Below are 19,432 nucleotides of genomic sequence, written 5' to 3' on the forward strand. Positions count from 1 at the left end.
TGTTCCTTAATGGAGCCCTGTTGCTTATGCATCGTTAAACGCCTAGAAAGAGATGTTGTTGTCTTGCCTATATACTGGGTTTTCAGTATAATCAGAGGATACAACTGACGATTTACTATAAAACCAGAAAAACGGCCAGTCTACTCATGAGAAACTCTCCAGACACAAAACAGAACGCTTTAAAAGAGACTAATGTCGTCTATGCCTTCAAATGCCCACTTGGGGACTGTAAGCTCCAAAAAACCCAGTATATAGGCAAGACAACAACATCTCTTTCTAGGCGTTTAACGATGCATGAGCAACAGGGCTCCATTAAGGAACATATAATCTCTTCCCATAACCAAACCATCGCCAGAGAAATCCTAGTAAACAACACAGAAATCATCGATAGATACAGCGATAGCAGGCGGCTTGACGTTTGCGAGGCACTACACATCAAGAAGTCAACACCAGCAATCAACAGCCAATTATTGCACAACTATATTCTACCCACCTCAAGACTCCGCTCCAATATAGAAGCATCAAGAAATATGGACCAATAGGCTTTCTACAAACACTTCTATTCAATACCCATTGTTTCTGTTCTGTCTTGTGTTGATACTTTTAATACCCTATTAATATCCCCTCGTGTTCGGTCTTGTGTTAATGCCACATCATCCCTCCCACCTCACTCAAATGTAGATATAAAATCAGAGATACGTTCTAATCAGTTGTGTATTTGTGAAGTCTTTGAAAATGTAATAAGTTTTACGAAACGCGCCCGTGTCGCGTCAGACTAGAAATAAAAATGAATTTTGGAGAAGTGATTTTTGATTTACCTCCAACAGTGAAGCGTAATGTACGAAAGATTGAGAAAATTCATGTTAGAATTATTAATCTTACTTTTTCGGTCATATTTAATAATATATGTCTACAGGAAAGACTGCTACCAAAATATACTAATATATATATATATATATATATATATATATATATATATATATATATATATATATTATATATATATATATATATATATATATATATATATATATATATATATATATATATATATATATATATATATATATATATATATATATATATATATATATATATATATATATATATATATATATATATATATATATATATATATATATATATATATATATATATATATATATATATATATATATATATATATATATATATATATATATATATATATATATATATATATATATATATATATATATATATATATATATATATATATATATATATATATATATATATATATATATATATATATATATATATATATATATATATATATATATATATATATATATATGCTCATATATAATACGATATGCACGAGGTGCCATGGTGGGCGGATGCGTGGAGGAGGCTCTGTTGTTTACCGAGCCATACCTAATGACATCCTGGCGCCACTGTTCCTAACCTGCACAAGGTGCTGTGTGAATATCCTAGGAAGGTGCAGGAGTGGACAGGAAGTGCCCAGAGTGGACCATCTCAACAAAAACGGATCAAACAGGTGAATGCACAGTGTGGAATATAAGGGCAGTGCGAGCCATGCTGGTGCCCTGTAGGCCTCCCACAGTAAAGGTGTGGGGGGAGGGGGTGTTGTTGTGCAGTCAGGCAAGGGGGGGGGTCACCCATGTGCCACCCAGTGTTTATAGAAATATATTTGGGAAAGAAAAACGAAAATTAGCAATCATGTTTAGTGTTAATGGAGCTCACAGTGTGTCAGACTACAAGTGTATGATTCATTCACCAGTGTGCAGTAATATACAAGGAAATTGTACCAGTGTTTAAGTGTTGCCCAGACACCCCACCCCTCAAGCCGAGCGGGGCCCGGTCAACCCCCATCCCCCTCCCCACCCGCCGACCTCACCGCACCATTCCTGCCATCCAACCCCGCCCACCCTGCGTCTGGGCGTCTCCCACCCTGCGTCTGGGCGTCTCCCACCCACCTATTCACCGCCCACACATTGCCTGTTGCAAAGATGTGTCACCCTCCATGCACCCAGATATGGCACAGGTCACAGCAAGCATTCAGGTTCCTCCCAAAAGGGAGGGAGACAAGTACCCACATGAGTGGTGAGTGCAAGGGACAGCTAACTACCCCTGATGCTAAGTATTATAAGTCTTACAGAAGGAATAGAAAAAATTACTTTGGAAGCATATCAATCTATCTGAAACATGTTCCTTTGAGGAAAGTCAGAAAGAGGTCCAACATAGAAAGAGAACGCAGACGACACTATAAAAGAAGGAAAAAATAATGGAAATGCTTAACCCTTAAATCGCAAATACACACGTATACGATGGGAGTAACTTTCCCAAGACCGAGCAATACATACATATACGATTAAGGGTCTAGCGCACGATTTTAATTGCCTTGCCAGGGAAAGGGGCAGCTATAGTCAAGCCGACCCTGAATGTAAACAAATGCCACCTGGGAAAAACCCAGCGTTGAATGTAATGAAACGCCATTTTCTGGGTGAGCCCCGGAGGCTCCCGGGAGCTTATTGGGCTAATTTTTGTTATATTAGACCGAGACATTAGCTAAGGAGTTCAGACCTACCAGGGACCAGTGCCAGAACCTGGCCCGTTCAGAGAAGTTTCAGGGAGCAATGGAAAACCCCCTTGTGGTTGGGGTTTTCCTTATCTGCCATCAACCTGGGTTAGGCACCCAGAAACGTAGGCATAACAAAACAAACCCCACATGGTAAAAAACTAAAACAAAAAACCGAACAGAGAGGTAGAAACTTCCTACAATCCCAAGGAAACAAGCAAACATTATACTTTACTGCCGCGCCGATCGTCCGCTCAGCCCTCCCCGCCCCGAGAGGGGGAGGGGGAAGCCCCGGACCTACCGCGCCGGCTGCCTAGCTTCAGTTCGGAAGCTAAGCTTCAACCAACGCGCAAAAAACGCCGACCGGTGGGAGGAAGGGTTGCCAGGGCGCCTCCGGGGCTCACCCAGAAAATGGCGTTTCATTACATTCAACGCTGGTTTTCTGTGGGGAGCCCCTATGGCTCCTTGGATTTCATACCCAAAGAGAAGGAAAAGAAAGGGCTGACCTGGGAGGCGGCCGCCACAAACTCCGCAACGCGAAGCCGACACAACAGGCTGCAACCTGCGACCCAAGACAGTAAGAACACACAGGAGCAGACGTGCAAAAAGAATGGGCGGCCAAGAACCTGTGAGACCCTCAAATCCCTGCGACCAAAATGAGCCCTAGACGTCACCAACACAGCCGCAAAAGCTGCAAATGTTCGAAATGCACGGCGCAAGGACAGACCGCAGGCTGGAAGACCCGAGCCTTGAAACAGGGAACGAGGGGAACCGGATCAGCCCAAAGCGCATCCCCAGACACGGTACGCAGGTAACGGCAAAAAAGCGCAACCTGACAACACAGGATGCACCCCCGGCTGAACCAATCAAGCATCAATAACCCAAGAACCCCTCCGGAAAGCAGCCGTCTCGATCGTCGCCAGAAGGACGGAGAAAGGCTGCAAACGTACAAACCTACCACCAGTACCAAGAGCAGAAACCTGAACCAAAGGGGCTACCACAAACTGAGGAGAAGATAAGAAGGCACCCTGATCAAGGACCAGGACGGCTCAGGCGACGCATGAGCAGGCCGGAGGTGAAACAAAACACGAGGAAGCGTACAAAACGGGGCAGATGTGACGTCCACCCCGAACGCAAGTCAAAGCAGCTCCACCAGCGCCGCACAAAACGAGGCGACAGTAAGAAACATCAAATAACTAGTCCTGAAAACCCAAGAAAGGACAAGACAACCCGATGCGAAAGAGAAGACAACCTACGAAGAGCAAGAAAAAAGTGCATAGAAACACGAGGAACGTCATACTGTCGCTAAGATGAAGCTCGCAGGTGGGACACCGTCAACAGAGCCTCATGATTACCACAGAGATGGTGATACCCACGTCAAAATACCAGATGCAAAGAGACGAGGAGAAGGCCGAACCAGTTATGTACAGGACAGGTACGACTTGTTGAAAGAGGTGAAGCCACGGGAAAAATGCCCTGGGTTCGGACACCTATCAAGCAGTGTCTGAAAATACAGCTGGGCCGGCCACCAACGGACCATAAGGACTACTCTCGTGGGAATGGGCTCCAACCAAGCCAGAACCCGAAGCAACAGCTGGACCGGGAGAAGAGGAACAGGTACCCCCACCTTGGCCAGTCCTGCCGAAAGGCATCTACTGTGAACGCCTCGCAGGAGGGTAAGGGAGCCACATAGAATGGGTGACACCTAGACTAAGCCGATTCGAAGACGACCATGGCCAGGAGTCCATACGTCCGGCAGAGCCAACGAAACGAGTTGGCGACGACTGGCCAATCCGTGAACAGAGAAATGAACCGAGACAGCTGTCCACCAGGATGCAGGACACCCCGGACTTGAACCTCACGGTTAGCCAAACCCCGAGAATCCAGCAAACGAGCCACTCTAAGGGACCAACCCCAAAGGTCAAACACCTAAGAGAAACCCAGTGGTTCCAGCAAATAATCGCCAGAGAACAGTCCGAATGGAGCTGAAAGGTAGAGCACCGAATGACCCAAACCCTCCGAAGCGCAAACCAAACAGCCACGAACTCCTGAACCGTGCTGTGAGCCCGATGGACGGACAGACTCCACCATCCCCGGCCGACCTGGTGAGCACTGGTCACAAAGCCCCAGCTGAGAGATACTCGAACACGAGACACTCGAACACGAGACACTCGAACACATCGAGCGAAGGCTCGGGGAAGTGCCAAGGCATGGAACCCCGAAAACCCCAAAGAGGAAGCTAGTGACGTAGCTCCAACACAAGATCCCTGGAGGAACAAACCTAACAATTGCAAGAGAGGCGGAAGGGGAGTCTCCGAAGGAAACAAACAGACGCCGAAGCCAAACCCGACCCCGCTAGCGGACCAGCACGTTGAAGTTTAGACTCCCGCACAACTGCTCGAGTAACCGCCGAGCAACCTGGCTCATGAACAGCCGAAGGGGGGACCACAGCCACAGCAACCCTTCTGGAGAGAAAAACAGGAGTGGCCCAAGAGCCCTAAACAAGACCTTTGTGTCCCCAAAGCCTGGACACATAAACCCAAGCGGGGTGGCTCTGGGGTCTCTAACCGGGCAACCAACCTGGTGCGATGCAAGATTAAGAAGAGTGCTTGCAATGCCGCTGTAGCCTGAATCCTATTATCTGCAGACGAATAATGGGTAACAGAAGCACAAGAGGGGAACTAAACCCGTAAGACTCCAGGTCGTAGGTGACACTGACCCGACAGGCTGCAAGGCGAAGGTAGAAGAGGTGATCGTCACCCAGAGGCGGGGGCGACGAACAACCAGCAACATTGCACAAGTCGAGAGTAAATTCTGATGGACCCACATGATTACCTGAGCCCAAGGGGGTTTTGCAGGGTTCCCAGGGCACATTAGCTCTGCGGGACGCCCAGGCAATGTGACCAGCTAAGCTGGTAGACTTCCTGCTTGTAAACAGGCAAATGGCTACCAGTAGCAGTGGTGAAACCTTGGGGGCAATGGAGTTGGAGAGCCAACACAACCTAGGTTAGCCAAATAAGCAGCTAAGCCGACCTTATCTGTTCAAATAGGAAAAAAAAAAAAAAAGAATAAGTCCCCTGAAACACAACTTTAAGAAAACTAGCAGCCGGAGAAAAACGTTGGCTGTCTCATTGATAAGAACAGACTGCGCCAGCCCAAGCCCCCCCCCCCCACCTCAGCTAATAACACTTCCCTATCCGGGGCAAGACAAAGCTCCAGTACCCTGACGTACCCCAAGGGTGAAGACTACATCAAGCGACGAAGCTCCCATTGGAAAATAAGTCCCAAACATCTAGGGAATGCAACCCTGACACACAAGGGTAGTACTCACGGAGCACCTGGGAAGGGTACTTAGGACACATGCAGCTCCAAATACAAAGAACACCTGGTCACCACACCACGCACACACACACACAGCTGGTACAGCCATACAGGGCAAAATCCAGAACAAGAAAGTGAGGCCAGAGATCACCACTGACCGCCAAGCACATCAGATGAGAACTGAGGTGGTGCCTGCACATCAGACGAGAACTGCCCTGTGTGGGGGTGGGAGGGATATGTTAACGAGCACGAGTACTAGTTGAGGGTAGAGTTGCTAGTTTGTTATTTTCTTCTTCTTTTCTTTAAACAGGAGTTTCTTTGCTCTGGCTGTAGGACGCAATTTTATTGGCTAGTTGTTCGTCTTGGTTCGCCTATCTTTCTGGGTGCTCACCCTGGTTGATGGTGGAATATGACATGCTTTAAATATAAAGTGCTCATATGCCATTGCTCCCTGCACCTCTCTGGGAAGACCAGGTCTAGCTCTGGTTCCTGGTAGGCATAGGAACTCCTTGTGACTGATGACCCCAAACTAATATAGCACATATCAATTCGGATAGCTTTAGGGAGCCGATAGGGCTTCCCCAGAAAAGTAAATTTTTAGAAAATTGGATCAATTTGGAACGATATCATTCATTAATCTTTTAGGTGCTGTTGTATAGATAACTGTCTAATGATAACCAATTACTAATTTGACAGAATGCTGATAATCTACTGCCTGTCTGATTTTAATGACTAATTTAACTTCCTGATAGCTGTTCTTAATATATATCACTATTAAAGCTGAAGCAGACACCGGGAACCTCCCTTCCACCAATGAACCATCAATTATAATGCAACCCACATCCCTAATGATGATATTCTTTGTCCTGTATCTATAGTATATTTGTGTGTTTACAGTATTATTTTTATTTATAAAATTGTATGTTTGACCTTATACCTTTGGTGAAAAAGACACAAGGTGACTTCAGGGTTAAAACAAAATAGTTGCAAAATATAAGGAGAATCATAAAAATAAAATCAGGTAAATTGAATTGCTGTATAACTTGAATGCAGGTTCACTTCACATTATCCAAATAAGTGAGCGATCTCTTTATTGTAAATAGGATTAAGTAATAGAAGGAAAATAAGATAGGACAATTGGAGGTGGTCATAAAAAATACGGGGTAAATCTGAGCATACAGTACATATGAAAATGTACAGCAATTTTTTTTTTAAGATATCAGAAAGTGTCCTGATATCTAATCAGGGCTTATCTGATTAGTTTGTGCTGAAAAGAAAGCAGCATTTGAGCACTTAAAATACACAAGTTACTTCACTTTCTGACATACCGCAATTCTGAATACCATCTGCCATATGACGTCGAATAAAGGACTCCATCCACCAAGTACGACAACGGCATTCTCGAGTTGCTTGAATACATTCACCATGGCCTGAAATGAAGTAATGTAACAGTTTTCTTCAAGCTGCATTACAAAGCTCAGCATTAATTTAAGTGATTATTAATTTCACCACAAAAAAACAGCGTTGAATGTAATGAAACGCCTTTTTCTGGGCGAGTCCCGGAGGCTTCCCGGAGCTATCCATGGCTGATATGGATACCCCTAACTATTTTGCATCAGTCGATGTGGGTCGATGATGTTCTAGGTCTACCGGGGACCACGAGCCAGAACCTGGCCCCCTCACAGAGTCACGAGGAGTAATGACCCATAGAAATGCACATGTGATTTGGAGCATTCTATATCTGCCATCGACCGGGACAGACACCCAGAAAAGTAAGCACCACAAAACAAACTCCTACTTTGGTTAACAACGAAAATCGTCAAACGAGTGGACAGAACTCCCCAAAAGAAAAAGGAGCAAACACGCATGACGTCACACAAGCCGCACGACATGTCTGCGCAGCTCCCCCCACCCCTCCCCAGGAGGGGAAAGGGAGAGCTCCAGACCCCTCACACTGGTGAGGGAGGATTGCCAGGAAGCCTCTGAGACTAACCGAGAAAATGGCGTTTCATTACATTCAACACTGGTTTTCTGGGGGGAGACCCTATGGTTCCCCGTAGCTACTTCACCAAAGACAAAAACAGAGGGACGCATTCGGGAGGCGGTCGGCGCCCACACCACAACACGAAATCAAGACAACAGGCTGCAACAGCTGACCCAAGGCGACTCAGGCCCGACTAGACCCAGGAACATACTAGGGAGCGTGCAGCCAAGACCCAGCGCGACCGCCAAAACAAACCTGAGCCCGAATGTCAGCCCAAAACATGCCACCCAAGATGGCAGCAAGTGCAGAAAGCCTATGAACGTCAAGGGCACGGGGAGAGACTGCAGGCTGGCAAGACAGAATGACCCAGCGGACGACCTGAGAGACCCGAACCCGAAAACAGGGAAGAAGGGAAACCGGATCAACCCAAAGTGCAGCCCAGGCCACAGAGGCCGTGGTGCGCAAAGACAGCGGAGAGCCACAACTGGACACAAGAAGAAGCACCCCGGCTAGCCACCCAGGCAGCAAGAACCCAAGGGACCCCCCTCCAGAAAAGAGCTGTCTCAACCCCACCAGAAAAAAAAAACAGCGTTGAATGTAATGAAACGCCATTTTCTGGGTGAGCCCCAGAGGCTCCCTGGAAGTTATCGGGCTATTGTATGTTATGTTAGACCGGGACATTAGCTATGGAGTTCAGACCTACCAGGGGACCAGCACCAGAACCTGGCCCCTTCAGAGAGGTTTCAGGGAGCAATGGCCCTGGAAAACCCCATTATGGTTGGGGGTTTTCCTTATCTGCCATCAACCGGGGTCAGGCACCCAGAAAGGTAAGCATAACAAAACAAACCCCACATGGTAAAAAACTACAACAAAAAAATGAACAGAGAGGTAGAAACTACCAACAATTCCAAGGAAACAATCAAACAATCAATTTACCGCCGCGCCGGTAGTCCATGCAGCCCTTCCCTCCTCTCCCCGGGAGGGGGAGGGGAAGGGGCCAGACCTCACCGCGCCGGCTGCCTTCAGTTCAGAAACTAGGCTTCAACCAACGCAAAAAAACCCGCCAACCGGATGGGAGGGAGGGTAGCCAGGGAGCCTCCGGGGCTCACCCAGAAAATGGCGTTTCATTACATTCTACGCTGGTTTTCTGTGGGTAGCCCCGGAGGCTCCCTGGAGCTACATACCCAAAGAGAAGGAAATAGGGACTTAACTGGGAAGCGGCGGCCACAAACTCCTGAACGCGAAGTCGAGACAACTAGCTGCAACCTGCGACCCAAATCAACATAAGAACGCCGAGGAGCAGGGACGTTCACCAAATAACGGGCGGCCAGGACCCTGTTCGACTTTCAAAATCCACGCGCCCGAATATGAGCCCAAGACATGTTACCAAACACGGCAGCCAAAGCTGCAAACTTCTGAACGTCATGGGCGCGAGGATAGACCGCAGGCTGGCTAGACTTTATAACTCTGCGGACAACCTGGGAGACCCGAGCCCTGGAACAGGGAACGAGGGAAAACGGATCAACCCAAAGCGCATCCCCAGCCACCCACGCTGAAGCGCGCAGGTAACGGCGAAGTGCTGCAACCGGACACAACACATGATGCACCCCCGGCCGACCCAACCAAGCGTCAATGACCCACGGACCCCTCTGGAAAGCAGCCGTCTCGTTCTTCCCCAGAAAAGATAGAGAAGGCTGCAAATGGGCAAACCTACCCCCAGGACCAAAAGAGCAGAAACCCCTTCGCTGGAGGAGAGCATGAAGCATGAAGCATGAGGCCCCCAGAGGCGAATGCCAACAAAAACAAAGCTTTGGAAAACAATACGGAACCGAAGGGGCCACCACAAACCGAGGAGAGGAAAAATATGCGAGCACCCTGTCCAAGGACCAGGACGGCTCAGGAGGCGCATGAGCAGGCCGGAGGTGAAACATAGCACGGGAAAGCCTACGAAACGGGGCGGATGTGACGCTCACCCCGAACGCTAGCTTGAGCGGCTCCGCCAGCGCTGCACGATATGAAGCGACAGTATTAGGCATCAAATGATGGTCCTGAAAAAGCGACAACATACAAAAAGCCAGAAAATGGCGAAAAGAATGCCAGGAAACTTCATACTGTCGCCGAGACGAAACTCTCAGGTGGGACACCATCAACAAGACACCTGATCACCATAGAAATGGAGATACACCCCCGTCAAAAAGATTAGACGCAAAGAGCAGAGGAGAAGTTCGAATCAGCCCTGTACTGGACCAGGCCGACCTCCTGAAAGAGGCGGAGCCGCAAGAAATATCCCGGGTTCGGGCACCGAGCCAATAGCACTGGAAACCAAGGCTGGGCCGGCTACCAAGGGGCCACAAGGACTACTCTCCCTGGGAATGTCTCCAACTGAACCAGAACCTGAAGCAACAGCTGGACCGGGGGCAAGAGGTACAGGTAACCCCACCTCGACCAGTCCTGTCGAAAGGCAACCACCGCGAACGCCTCGCAGTCGGGGAAGGGCGTCACATAGATTGGGAGACGCCGAGACCACGCCGACGCGAAGAGGTCCACATCTGGGAGACCGTACGTCTAGCAGATCCAACGAAACGAGTCGTCATCGACCGTCCACTCCGTAGACAGGGGAAGGAAGCGTGATAGACCGTCCGCCTGAACGTTGGACACTCCCCGGACATGAACCGCACAGAGAGCCAAACCCCGAGAATCCAGCAGACGAACCACTCGAAGAGACCAGCCCCAAAGAGCCAAGGACCGGAGAGAACCCCCGCGGTTCAGGGAATGAACCACTGGAGAACAGTCCGAATGGAAGCAAATGGTCGATCCCCGAGCTACCTGAACCCTCTGAAGCGCGAACCAGACTGCCGCGAACTCCCGAACCATGCTGTGAGCCCGACGGAAGGATGGACCCCACCGTCCCTGGCCTGCCTGGTGAGCACAGGCCACAAAGCCCCAGCCGAGAGACGACGCGTCCGTGAACACATCGAGTGAGGGCTTGGGAAGGCGCCAAGGCACTGAACCCTGAGAACCCCGAAGAGGAAGCCGGTGACGTAGCAACTGACACAAGGTCCCCGGAGGAGGAACCCAACGATCGGGAGAGAGGCGGAAGGGATGTCCCCGAAGGAACCAAAACAGACACCGAAGCCAAACCCAACCAGGCAGGTAGACTAGCACGGCGAAGTTCAGACTCCCGCACAACCGCTTGAGCAACTGCCGAGTGACCTGGGACCCCCTCAGAAACAGCCGACGGCGGTCCCGCAGCCACAACAACGCCTCTGGAGGGAGAGATAAGGAAGCGGTCCGAGAATCCCAAACAAGAACCAGCCAGGTCAAAACCTGGGACGGAACCAGATGGGACTTCCTCCAGTTTACCAGGAACCCGAACCTGGCGAGCTGGGAAAGAACCATATCCCTGGCGAGCAGACAAGCTGACTGGCTGATGGCAACCTTCGAAATTTTTTTAGTGAGTATAATTGGACAGACTTGTTGCTAGGCAAGGAAGTGAATGAGATGTATGTCGAGTTTTGTGAAATATATGATAAAGGCACAAAAAAATTTATACCAAAACAGAGATGCAGAACTAGGAAACAGGATTGGTTCAACAGAAATTGCGAGAGGGCCAGAGACCAAAAGACACAAAAATGGAATCAATACAGGAAGAGGCCGAACCCCCAAACATACCAGCGATACAAAGATGCGAGAAACAACTACACGGCAGTGAGGAGAGAGGCAGAAAGAAATTTTGAAAAAGGGATTGCAGACAAATGTAAAACAGAACCAGGTCTATTCTATAAATTCATAAACAACAAATTGCAGGTTAAGGATAATATTCAGAGGTTGAAAATGGGAAATAGATTCACAGAAAATGAAAAGGAAATGTGTGAAACATTAAACGAAAAGTTCCAAAGTGTGTTTGTACAAAATGAAATCTTCAGGGAACCAGATACAATAAGAATTCCAGAGAACAACATAGAGCACATACAGGTGTCTAGAGACGAAGTGGAAAAAATGCTCAAGGAGCTAAATAAGAACAAAGCAATTGGTCCAGATGGAGTTTCACCATGGGTTCTGAGAGAATGTGCACCTGAGCTCAGCATTCCACTTCAACTAATTTTTCAGGTATCCCTGTTTACAGGAGTTGTAGCTGATGTGTGGAAAAAGGCTAACATAGTTCCAATCTACAAAAGTGGAAGCAGGGAAGACCCCCTTAATTATAGACTGGTATCATTGACAAGTGTAATAGTCAAAATATTGGAAAAAATAGTTAAAACTAAATGGGTAGAACACCTGGAGAGAAATGATATAATATCAGACAGACAGTATGGTTTTCGATCTGGAAGATCCTGTGTATCAAATTAACTCAGTTTCTATGAACGAGCAACATAGATATTACAGGAAAGAGATGGTTGGGTTGACTGCATCTATCTGGACCTAAAAACAGGCTTTCGACAGAGTTCCACATAAGAGGCTGTTCTGGAAACTGGAAAATATTGGAGGGGTGACAGGTAAGCTTCTAACATGGATGAAAATTTTTTTGACATAGAAAAATGAGGGCAGTGATCAGAGGCAATATATCGGACTGGAGAAATGTCACAAGTGGAATACTACAGGGTTCAGTTCTTGCACCAGTGATGTTTATTGTCTACATAAATGATCTACCAGTTGGTATACAGAATTATATGAACATGTTTGCTGATGATGCTAAAATAATAGGAAGGATAAGAAACTTAGATGATTGTCATGGCCTTCAAGATGACCTGGACAAAAGTATATAGAGCACCACTTGGCAAATGGAATTTAATGTTAATAAATGCCATGTTATGGAATGTGGAAAAGGAGAACATAGACCTCACACAACCTATATATTATGTGGGAAATCTTTAAAGAATTCTGATAAAGAAAGAGATCTAGGGGTGGTTCTAGATAGAAAACTATCACCTGAGGACCACATAAAGAATATTGTGCGAGGAGCCTATGCCACGCTTTCTAACTTCAGAATTGCTTTTAAAGACATGGATGGCAATATACTAAAGAAATTGACCACAACTTTTGTTAGGCCAAAGCTAGAATATGCAGCGGTTGTGTGGTGCCCATATCTTAAGAAGCACATAAACAAACTGGAAAAGGTGCAAAGACATGCTACTAAGTGGCTCCCAGAACTGAAGGGCAAGAGCTACGAGGAGAGGTTAGAGGCATTAAATATGCCAAAACTAGAAGACAGAAGAAAAAGAGGTGATATGACCACTACATACAAAATAGTAACAGGAATTGATAAAATCGATAGGGAAGATTTCCTGAGACCTGGAACTTTAAGAACAAGAGGTCATAGATTTAAACTAGTTAAACACAGATGCCGAAGAAATATAAGAAAATTCACTTTCGCAAACAGAGTGGTAGACAGTTGGAACAAGTTAGGTGAGAAGGTGGTGGAGGCCAAGACCGTCAGTAGTTTCAAAGCATTATATGACAAAGAGTGCTGGGAAGACGGGACACCACGAGCGTACCTCTCATCCTGTAACTACACTTAGGTAATTACACTTAGGTAATTGCATTTGGGAACCAGGAGTGGTGGAGGGGGGGGGGGGATGGGTAAGGGGAAGTAGCAGGAGGAACAACCTGTGAAGGACAAGGGATTGCGGACTGAACCAAAGTCAAAGCAACTAACGACCCCATGTCCAGATCCATATAACCAAAATGGGGAAGACTCAGCCAACCTAGTGCGTTGCAGCATCCTAAATCTAGCATGCAGCGTTGACGTTGCCTGTACCCAAACCTCAGTGTCAAGAGAATGGGTAAACTGAAGGACAAGCAGAGAACACGACTTGCAAGACTCCAGGTCAAAGGTGTCATTGACCTAACAGGCAGCATGACGGAGGCAAAGCAGGTGACTGTCACCCAGAGGCAAGGGCAAAGAGCAACCTTCAAACTCTCACAAGGCGAGTTGGAACTCAGAAGATGCATCCATCGGTCAAATGAGCCCCAATGGAGATTTCCAGGGCCTGCAGGTTGACTGCTATGGGAAGTCCAGGCAAGGTACTGCAAAACTGGCTAGGCCCAAACTAACAAGGGAAAACTGCTAAAGCTGAACTCCTGCGATGTGTACAGTCACAAGGGACTAGAGTAAGGCCCCCAGAAGGAACAGAAACCGGCCGCTGTGTAGGCAGGCGAGTTGCACAGTACCTTGTGCCCCTATTAGCAAATGATACCCTCTCCTACCCAAAGCCAAACAAAGACCACGAAAACTCCAGCTTGCCCAAAGGGCGGGGTAATTGCCAAGAAGCAGAGACCCCCATGGAAGCGGTTCCCGAAAGTTCTATGGAAGATAATCCTAGAACCCAAGAGTAGTACTTACAGGGCGCCTAGGAGGCATGCAGCCCCAGTACTCTTTAAGTTTCTCCTAGGCACTGCACCACACACAGCAGAACACACCACTAAGATACACAACTGCCAAGAATATGAGGCCAGACTCGCCGACCGCCCCAGATCGCATCTGCTAATAAACTGAAATTGTTGAGTAGCCGGCGCAGGGGGTTCCAGGGCTCCCCCCTTCCCCTCCTGATGAGGGCTGCTTGGACAAGCGGCGGAGTGTGACGTTTGCATGTTTGCTTGTTTCTTTAGGTTGGGGAGTTCTGCCTTTCTGTTCGGTCTACAGTTGCAATTTTCTTACCATGTGGGGTCTGTTTTGTTATGGCTACCTTTCTGGGTGTTAACCCCTGGTCGATGGCAGACATAGAATGCCCTAAGTACAAGGGGGGTTTCCATAGGCCACTGCTCCTTTTGGCTCTGGAGGGGGCCAGGTTCTGGCTCGTGGTCCCCGGTATGCTAAACTCCAATTGACTGATGCCCCAGACTAATATAACATATATCAGCCTAATAGCTCAAGGGAGCCAGAGGGGCTCCCACAAAGTAAATATACCTTTTGAAGTAATATGTATTACCTGAACAGTTATTCTGACAAACAACTGTATCTACAGAAAGAAGGTGAAGATCCAACAACTCAGATGATTCTGACATCACCTTGTGTCGTAGCATTGACACAACATCTGGTCCCTTCAAAACCTCTTTACCAGCATAAGCCAGAAATGTTAGTGTCACACGACCTGTGGAAAGAAAAATTCTGTATAGATACAAGTAGATTTTCTTGGCTACCACCCTTGGTACCTCACCTTAGTATGTCACCGATACAGAGAGGACAATGAAAATACACCAGGCTCCATATATATATAGCTAGACTCACTATACGTCAGGGACCTCATGGGGGATCAGAAATCAATCCACTAACAAACTGAATTATCCACAAAAAAAAACAGCATTGAATGTAATGAAATGCCATTTTCTGGGTGAGATCCGGAGGCTCTCCAGAGCTTACTAGGCTGATATGCTAATGTCAGACTTTGGCATCAGTCATGTGTATGGGTTCTGTGGGCTTACCGGAGACCACAAGTCAGAACCTGGCCCCCCTCAGAGAGGCATGAGGGAGAAATGGCAAACCCCCGTGTGGTTGAAAGCATTCTATGTCTGCCATCGACCAGGTCAGGCACCCAGAAAGGTAAACATCCCAAAACAAACCCCTATTCTAGTGAAAGTATTGTTATCAAAAACCAAACAAGTGAATAGAACTCCCCCTAAAAAATAAGAGCAAACTAGCATGATGTCACACGTCGCTGTCTGCGCAGCACCCCCCCTCCCCAGGAGGGGGAAGGGAGAGGCCCAGACGCCCCCCCCCCCCCCCCCGTCATGCCAAATATCCATCCTTCAGTTCTGAGGCTGGATGTCAAAACTTGCAAAAATCCAGCGTTGAATGTAATGAAACGCCATATTCTGGGCGAGTCCCGGAGGCTCCCAGGAGCTTACCAGGCTGATATACTAATGTCAGACTTTGGCATCAGTCATGTGTACGGAGTTCTTATGGGCCTACCAGGGACCATGAGCCAGAAACTGGCCCCCTCAGAGAGGCAAGGGGAGCAATGGCCTATAGAAACCTCCGTATGGTTGGAAGCATTCTATGTCTGCCATCGACCGGGTTAGGCACCCAGAAAGGCAGGCATCCCAAAACAAACCCCTATTCTGGTGAAAATTGCAACAAAAAACCAAACTAGTGGATAGAACTCCCCAAACAAAAACGAGCAAACTAGTATGACGTCACCCATCATCGCGCCGCTGTCTGTGCAGCCCCCCCCCCTCCTCGGGATGGGGAAGGGGTAGCCCCAGACCTACCATGCTGGCGATCCACACCCCAGTTCTGAGGCTGGATGTCAAAACACGCGAAAAACTGCCGACCAGAGGGAGGGAGGGAGGGATGCCGGGGAGCCTCCGGGGCTCACCCTGGTTGATACCTGGTTGATACCTGGTTGCACCCAGAAAATGGCGTTTCATTACATTCAACGCTGGTTTTCTGGGGGGAGCCCTTACGGTTCCCCGGAGCTAACTACCCACAGAGGAAAAGAAGAGGGACTGACCCGGGAGGCAGTCGCTGCACACTACTCAACTCGAATTCGAGACAACAGGCCGCATCCGCCGACCCAAAGCGACACAGGCCCGACTGGGCCCAGGAACGTGTACAAGGTAACGAACAACCAAGGACCCAGTTCGACCGCCAAATTCCCGGTGCCCGAACATCCTCCAAGGACGCGGAACCAAAGACGGCGGCAAGAGCCGCGAACTTGTGGACGTCATGGGCACGGAGATAGACCGCAGGCTGGAGAGCCTTAAGAACCCTGCGGACAACCTGGGAGACCCACACCCTCGAACAGGGAAGAAGAGAACTGGAGCAACCCAAAGCGTGTCCACGGACCCAGAAGCCGTGGCGTGCCAACAACGGCGGAGAGCCGCAACCGGACAAAAACAAAATGCACCCCCGGCCCAACCAACCAAGCATCAACAACCCAAGGACCCCTCCGGAAAGCAGCAGTCTCATTCTTTGCCAGAAAAGAAGGAGAAGGCAGCAGACGACCAAACTCATCACCCCGACCAAAGGAGCAGAAAACCCCTGCACAGGAGGAGAGCATGAAGCTCACCTACCCGACCCCCAGAGGCCAATGCCAACCGGAAAAGAGCCATCAAAAAACAAACCGAAACCGAAGGGGCCACAAGAAAACGAGAAGAAAGAAAAGAGCACTCTGTCCAATGACCAGGACGGCAAGAACAGGCCGGAGGTGAAACAAGCACAAGACAGCTTATGAACGGCGCAGATGAAAGTCCGAAAGAAAGCCGAAGCGGCTCCACCAGCCCCGCATAAAACGAGGCGACAATATGCGGCAAGTCGACGGCCCCCCAACCCACAGCAGAAAAGCCAAGCCAACGCCGACAAGCGCAGCCACCGAAGAAGGGACAGAAGTAAAAGGAAGGACCACCAAAACACCTCATACTGCCGCCAAGAAGCACACAGGTGGGACACCAACAACGAAGCCAGCTGACCACTAACGGACGCGAGATACCCGAGGCAGAACGTAATCAGCCCTGCCAAGGGGTCATCCGAGCCTAGGAAGAGGCGGGGCCGCAGGAAGATCTCGGGTGCAACCACCAAGGAAGCAGGGCCAGAAGCCCAAGCCGGAAAGAAGGAGATGGAACGTCTGCCGAACAGAAAACTCCCCAATGCGAGCAAGCTCGCCAGGGGATCGGAAACCACGGGTCCGATGTGAGACACCAGAGAAGGGACATCGCAAGACCCTGAAAAAACCAACAGGCAGGGCAAGCCAGGAAATCAGGAAACCAAACCCCGGCAACAGGAAGGCCAAAAGGCACAAACAAAACACACAACAGTGTTTGGAAAGGAGGAGGAGGAGGAGGAAGGAAAGGAAAGGAAAGTTTGAAGGAGGAAATGATAAAGACTAGCAGAAACGCCCCAGCACCAGCGGCCAGGGACAAGAGTGAAGCAGGAAGACGAGAGGAATGCATAAGGAAGGGAAGTGGCAGAGGCCAACCGCTCGCCCAGCGTCTAGTGCAGAAAAGAGCCCAATAGGCTCCGGAAATGGAACAGAGAGCGAATGATAGGCGAGGGGCGAGACGAAGAGCCCAAGCTTATCCCTAGCCAACACAACTAGGCGAGGACAATGCGGTTAGGACAGAGAATCCAAAGAACATGGATGCAGAACACCAGCACGTGTGCACACTGCCCTGAACCAAAACAATCTCCCACGGCGCATGCGCAGGACACGAAAGAAAAGTAGCCCAACAGGTTGGACTACACAGGTCTATCCTACTCCGTCCAACAACAGAGCAGAAAAGTAGCTCAACGGGTCGTATCCCAAACGATCCGTTGAAGAGACAGGCCAACTCAGGGAAACAGAAGCCAACTTAGCCGGCTCATGAAAGGAAATCAACGAACCGAATCGGAATCCAAGCGGGTTACCAGTAGCCCAACATGGCGACAAAGAGCCCAACCGGCTACAAGTATCCCAATCCGACATCCCGGACCAGAACGGAAGGAAAACGAGTAGTGCCGAGACACCGCACGGAGAGACGGGATATGAACAAAGAACGAGAAGGTCAAAAACCCAGAAGCTGCCCGGAATAGGACCAACAAGCCCTAGAAAGTACCAGAGGGAAGCCCCACCGAACGATGACAGACGTACCAGTAAAACGGGAAGAAGCAAAACCGTCCCGAACCTTCGAGAACACAGAAGCAAACACAAAGGACGAAGGCACAGAAAAACCCAGTAGCACCCGAGACCAAAAGTCATCCAGAACCCCAAGAAGAGGGGGACATGACGGAGAAGTCCTGTCCCGGGAAAAATGGTGCGAAGAACGGAGAAAAGCACCCACCAACAGAACGGAAGCAATGGGCATAATGGACAAGGAACCGAGCCCGGGGAGGGGCCGACGCTCAAGTACTCGTGCGGAGAGGGGGGGGGGGAAAGGAAAAAACCCCACTCTACAAAACGCAAGCCCCGCCTAGAGGGGTGGAAAAACCCCGGCGGGGTCCAACAGGGCCTGAGGTCCCCCATGTCAGCCCCACCCCAGCCCCGGGATCCCACCTGGCAGGCCCCGGGGCCGAGCTTTCCCCCAAAGCCCCAGCCTCAAGAAAAAACCGGGGCAGCCGTGAAAAGCACCAAGGAAGGGAGCCCACTGGCAGACTCTTACAACACGGCTGGAAGAAACAGGCTCGAATGTCCCCTTTGCTACCCTGGAAGGGAAAGTCCCAGAGACCAACCGAGTCTCAAAACCATGGAAGCCCTGCCCTGACCCCGAACCCACAGACGGTATAGACCTGGAGGAAAGGGGGGGGGGACCAACAAGACCACCAACCAAAACGGGGCAGCCTAGGGGCTTCCAGGGAGCAAACAACCAGCGCGTTGCCACCAAAACCCAATGTGCAACACCCATTGCAGCCTGCACCCACATAGTCAACATAAGACTGGGTAACCGAGTCACAAACAAGCAACAAAACTTGCAGGACCCCGGACCGAAGGTGTCACCGACCCCACAGGCTGCAGACGGAGGTAAAACAGTGCGAGTCACCCTGAGACAAGGGGACTGAGCAACCCTCAAACTCGCACAAAGCGAGGGGAAGACTCCAGCGCTACATCCATCGGGCCCACGCTCCCCCTAGGAGT

At 49.2% G+C, this 19,432-nt stretch overlaps 1 protein-coding gene across 5 annotated transcripts in view; it reads right to left on the reverse strand.

Annotated features, from left to right (window-relative positions):
- The window catches only part of LOC123757772 (dyslexia-associated protein KIAA0319-like protein), a 222,933-nt gene that overhangs the window by 23,555 nt on the left and 179,946 nt on the right, over positions 1-19,432 (reverse strand). For 4 of the 5 annotated variants that reach the window (XM_069329507.1, XM_069329508.1, XM_069329509.1 and 1 more), the window contains exons 15-16: positions 14,816-14,977; positions 7,231-7,332 (exon numbers count right to left, since the gene is read on the reverse strand). In XM_069329507.1, the coding sequence (XP_069185608.1) occupies positions 7,231-7,332; positions 14,816-14,977 (264 nt within the window). The remainder of the gene's footprint in view (positions 1-7,230; positions 7,333-14,815; positions 14,978-19,432) is intronic. The other variant, XM_069329511.1, reaches the window with a different exon arrangement.

Source organism: Procambarus clarkii, chromosome 22, assembly GCF_040958095.1.
Source record: "Procambarus clarkii isolate CNS0578487 chromosome 22, FALCON_Pclarkii_2.0, whole genome shotgun sequence".
NCBI lineage: Eukaryota > Metazoa > Arthropoda > Malacostraca > Decapoda > Cambaridae > Procambarus > Procambarus clarkii.